This window comes from Antrostomus carolinensis, unplaced genomic scaffold, assembly GCF_000700745.2.
Source record: "Antrostomus carolinensis isolate BGI_N321 unplaced genomic scaffold, ASM70074v2 scaffold38845, whole genome shotgun sequence".
NCBI lineage: Eukaryota > Metazoa > Chordata > Aves > Caprimulgiformes > Caprimulgidae > Antrostomus > Antrostomus carolinensis.
In genome coordinates, this window is record NW_010315103.1 from 32,883 (window position 1) to 37,843 (window position 4,961).

The 4,961-nt window shown below is 50.9% G+C and overlaps 1 protein-coding gene across 1 annotated transcript in view; it reads left to right on the forward strand.

Annotated features, from left to right (window-relative positions):
* AR (androgen receptor) overlaps positions 1-4,727 on the forward strand; it is a gene marked incomplete at its 5' end in the record, with an annotated part of 20,936 nt that extends 16,209 nt beyond the window's left edge. The window contains 4 exons of the mRNA XM_010167855.1: positions 1,259-1,403; positions 2,495-2,625; positions 3,142-3,299; positions 4,175-4,727. Coding sequence (XP_010166157.1) covers positions 1,259-1,403; positions 2,495-2,625; positions 3,142-3,299; positions 4,175-4,330 — 590 coding nt within the window. The remainder of the gene's footprint in view (positions 1-1,258; positions 1,404-2,494; positions 2,626-3,141; positions 3,300-4,174) is intronic.
* Between the last annotated feature and the right edge of the window lie 234 nt (positions 4,728-4,961).

Genomic DNA, 4,961 nt, shown 5'->3' on the forward strand with positions numbered 1-4,961 from the left:
CCAGCAACTGCTCCGTTGCTTTATGGCATCATGAGGTGTTCAGCTGCTCATCTTTAGGAAGATCCCATTCTGGCACAGCAGTGATCCCGAGAGAAGAGAATTTTATTTCCAAACAGTGCTGCTTTAAGATTATTCACAAGAAAAAGGTCATGCATCGATCTCTTTCAAGTCATCAGTAAATTTATTTCTGTAGAAAGTATCTTCATTTGGGTCTCTTCAAACTACGCCACGACTAAACATTTAGCAATATATTGTGGCATTAGGTTTGTATTTATTTTCTTTTATAGTGATTTTACATCATCTAAGATGCCTGGAGCAGGGAGGCTTCCAGGACATGATGGGTATCTAGTTTCTGAAAATCAGGTTTGTTTCAAGGCCTTTCAGGGCAGACACTGGGAGCAGCGACTGCTTTTAGAAAAGGCAGCCACTGTGTTTCTAGAGTTTGTTTTTGTGGACAAGCAGAAAGCAAACTTTAAGTCGTGTAACAACAAACCTGTTGTGTTCCAATACCTTTCCTTAAACACTGATGAAGTTTGCACAAATATATATTTTTTTCAACTGAACATAATTACAAGGTAATGAACGAGTGCACCCAAAGCTGCCTCATGGCAGAGGAGGAGCAACAAGTGCTTTGACAAGTGTGTGGAAGAGCTGATGCTGGGCGGTTTGAAGCCAGTCCTCGGCTGGCAGAGGTGGCTCCAGCGTGGGACTTCAGGAGCTCACTGAATCCCATCCTGCCTTGAATCCCATCCTGCCTTGAATCCCATCCTGCCGTGAATCCCATCCTGCCGTGTCTTTTGTGTCCAGCCTGCTGCAGAATGGTGCTTGTTCACCTCTCTGGGTCTTGCAAAACCTGAAACACAATTTGTGAAGATCTTTGAGGCTCACAGGGGGAAGATGTCATTTATGGAACCACAGAATTCTTTTGATTGGAAAAGACCTTTAAGATCATGGAATCCCACCACTTGTCACAGCCTTCCTGTCAAACGCTTTGCTGATTTTCTTTATCCCCCGGGGATCCCCTTTCTCCCCTTGCCATGGTGGTTTTGTGCCGTGGCTGTTTGCGATGCCCATCAGGGCAGGAGCACCCAGCTGCTGACACTGGGGTTGTCTTGCCCGGCTGCATCCGCGTGTCCTGGGACGCTCTGCCTTGGGCTGTGGATCACCTTGTCATAACAGGAGAGCTGCGTGAGAACAGTCCTGGGAACTGCAGGGACCCAGTATTAATTTGTAACATCCCTCTCTCATTTTTTAATAGGATTTCGCAACCTGCATGTGGATGACCAGATGTCAATAATCCAGTACTCTTGGATGGGCCTTATGGTGTTTGCTATGGGTTGGAGATCTTTCACCAACGTCAACTCCAGGATGCTTTACTTTGCTCCAGATTTGGTCTTCAATGAGTAAGTGCAAAACAACAACAATCTAATATTGTGCTTTGTCTGGGTCAGACTAGGTGAGAAATGAGAACGAGACAAGGAATTTGCTTTCCCATCTGCTCGTGAAATGTCCAGCGTGAGTGATCGTGCTTGCAGAGCTGGCCAGCAAAGCATGGGAGGGCCCTGCTTTTGCCCTGCAGTGATCTCCAGAGCAATAAGGAGACTCACAATAGTCCTCCTTCCCTTTCCCTCAACCTTGCCATGGGTTCAGCTTCCACCAGGGCAGCCGCAGGTGCTGGTGCTGGGTGTGCAGGGCTGGTCCAGACAGACCTGCTGTTTTCTGAGGGATGTGAGTTCCTGCTTTCAGCTTGGTTGGTCAGCTGGAGCGAGTAGAAACAGAAACAAAGGCTTATTGTAAGTTCCTGAGGGGTTCTCTCTGATGTACCATCAGCTTGGAGTTGGGGAGGGTTTGTTGACAATAAGGCAGAGGAGCTTAAAAAGAGTAACAAAGCACAGCAGCAATGGGTTTAAGCTGAAAGAGGGGAGGTTTAGATTAGATATTAGGAAGAAGTTCTTCACTGTGAGGGTGGTGAGACACTAGCCCAGGTTACCCAAGGAAGTTGTGGCTGCTCCTCCCTGGAAGTGTTTGTGGCCAGGTTGGATGAGGCTTTGAGCAACCTGGTCTAGTGGAAGGTGTCCCTGCTGATGGCAGGGGGGTTGGGACTGGATGAGCTTTAAGGTCCCTTCCCACCCAAACCATTCTATGATTCTATGATTCCATGATAACCCCACCCTCTCTGCGAGAGCTCCAGCTCAGCCTCACGTCCCTCGCCGGCAGCCGCATTTGGTGGATCATTGCGGTTGTTTTTCAGGAAGGCAGAGGGTCAGACGAACCCTGCAAATCCCAGGTAGCCACCCGTTCCCAGACGCAGAGGGTGACACACGGGCACTTTGGAAAAGGTTCCTCCTGCACGCGGGGCCGTTGCGTCCCCCGAGGCAGAGCTCAGCTCTTGGCAGCGGGGCGGTGGCAGGCGAGGCTGGGCGTGCAGGGTCGGGCAGAGCGCGTCCTGCCCCGCACATCACGCGGGCTTGGCTTTGGTCTCTTGCCCTGCCAGGTACCGGATGCACAAATCCAGGATGTACAGCCAATGTGTCAGGATGCGGCACCTCTCCCAGGAGTTTGGCTGGCTCCAGATCACGCCCCAGGAGTTTCTCTGTATGAAGGCTCTCCTCTTCTTCAGTATTAGTAAGTGCTGACATCCCTTCCTCAGCAGATCCCCGGTGGATACGCTGTATTGCCCCAGAGGTATCTGCTGCTTTCTCAGTGCATGTGCAAGTGCTCATAGGTCCCAAAGGATGGCTTTGGATGTTCTCTGCTCTGCTTCAATCTGAGCTGCTCAGAGAATACGAGCTGCCAAGTGTAAGGGTTTCCCCCCAGCCACCCACCCCACCTCTGGGCATTTCTTCCCTGCAGCTCCCACAGGAGGTTGCTCCTCAGCCTCGTGGGTAGTCATGGGCACCTCCGAGCATCAGCTGCTCAGAATGTGTGACCTCACCTCTTTTTAGTGAGTGCTGAACCAGGGGCCTTGGGTTAGCAGAGTCCAACCAGCTGATCAGAGTGAGGGTTGCAGCAGAAGCAGAGCTCTTGGGCAGATTTCTCCTCTTAGGTCTCCTCTGACCGTTTCTTCAGCCTTACTCTGGCTATTTTATTCTCTCCACTCTCTGGGCAACTCTCACTGTTTCCTTCCTGTGTTCTGTCCAGTTCCAGTGGATGGCCTGAAGAACCAGAAGCTCTTTGATGAACTTCGAATGAATTACATTAAGGAGCTTGATCGTATCATCGCTTGCAAGAGGAAGAACCCCACCTCCTGCTCTCGGCGATTTTACCAGCTCACCAAGGTCCTGGACTCCGTGCATCCTGTAAGAGAGCACAGTGCAATGTCTGTCTGTACACGTAAGAAATGATATGAGAGAGAAACTCCCTTTCCCAGGGAAGGTTGGAGCAGGTGACCTTTCGAGGTCCCTTCCAGCCTGGGCTGTTCAATGATTCTGTGATTCTTTGTGGTTTGTTTTTTAACTCTTGGCACACACACCTTTGCAGGGACACTATTGCTGTGTCCTCCCAGATTAGGCGACAGAGAAGAGACAGGCACTGAGTGCTGAGGGAGTGAGAGCTACCTGTGTCCATCACTCCCTGCAGTAACCACTCGTGCTTGGTGTACGGGCTTCCTTTTTTAGCACCGAAAAGCTCGTTGTAGATGATACTTTTCCATCACCAGCCTAGCAGAACAGCTCAAAATCTCAGTGCCCCCAATGAATCTTCTCTGATTGCAGCAGCAAAAACAAGTGCTCTGTTTGTGACTTCAAGTTGTTCTGGTGAAACGTGAGCTAGACCTTTCCTCTTTCCTGGGGCTCAGCTCCATGCCCATGGTTCCATGTCTATGAGCAAAAAGTAATTGTTAATAAGTGAAGTCAGCAGCACCCGCACACAGTACGACAAGTCTCTGTAGGAGTAAGAAAATGCCATTTTTATACATCCCCAGTTTTGTGGGACTCAGTAATGCCTGAGTGTGAAGGACCATGGAAAAATATACCACATGCTCCCAGGCTGGGGAGATCCCTCGCTCAGCCCCGGGATGCAAACCTGCTGTCAGCGATGGCCAGGGAGCAGAGCAGGTCCCACTGCAGCGAGGTCCAGCCCTGACCTGCTTCCCCCGCTAACGTCGGCTCGCTGTCTCCACAGAGACATCGCTGACCTGGGGCTTCTCGCTTACCAAACTCTCTTCCTTTCCCAGATTGCCAAGGATCTGCATCAGTTTACATTTGACCTTTTAATTAAGGCGCATATGGTGAGCGTGGACTACCCCGAAATGATGGCCGAGATCATCTCTGTGCAGGTTCCCAAGATCCTGTCTGGAAAAGTCAAGCCTATCTACTTCCACGCACAGTGACCTTCCGGAGGGACCTCCCAGTTCTGCCACCCCCATTTCAGCCATCTCCCGCCTGTTCTCTCTGCACTACTGTGCTGCAGTGCCTTGGGGAATCCCTCCGCAGAGGCTGTGCCAAGAAGATGGACAGTAACGAAGGACTCCCTGCCGGGATTCCCCAGATTTCTGTTTTTCCTGAGGTACCTCTGAACTGAACCACCTGCCGCGGCTTCTGCCCACGTCTGGCTGGCTCGCTGTGCTGGGACAGGGGACTGTGGCACGGTGGCAGTGGCACCGTGTCTGTGCTCTCTCGTTTGTGCGTTTTCCACAGTGACTTTTAGTGGCCCAGGGCCATGGGAGGTCGGGAGAAATGCCAGCACTTTTGGGGTTTGGTTTTTTTTTTTAAAAAACAGAACAAGACAAGAAGCAGGTTGAACATTTAAGTTTGGGTGTGGGTTGCTTTACTGGCCTCCTTTGGGACTTTTTATTTGCATTATGGTGCTGGGAAGCAGATGAGTTAAAATATTACAGTAGTGAAACAGAGGAGAGTTGGGGGACGAGGTGAATTTGCAGCCGGATGAATTTCCAGGACCTGTGGCTGGGTCAGAACGCTGCTGCGTGGCTGTGGTGGGTCTGCACCGGGCAGCACGTCTGC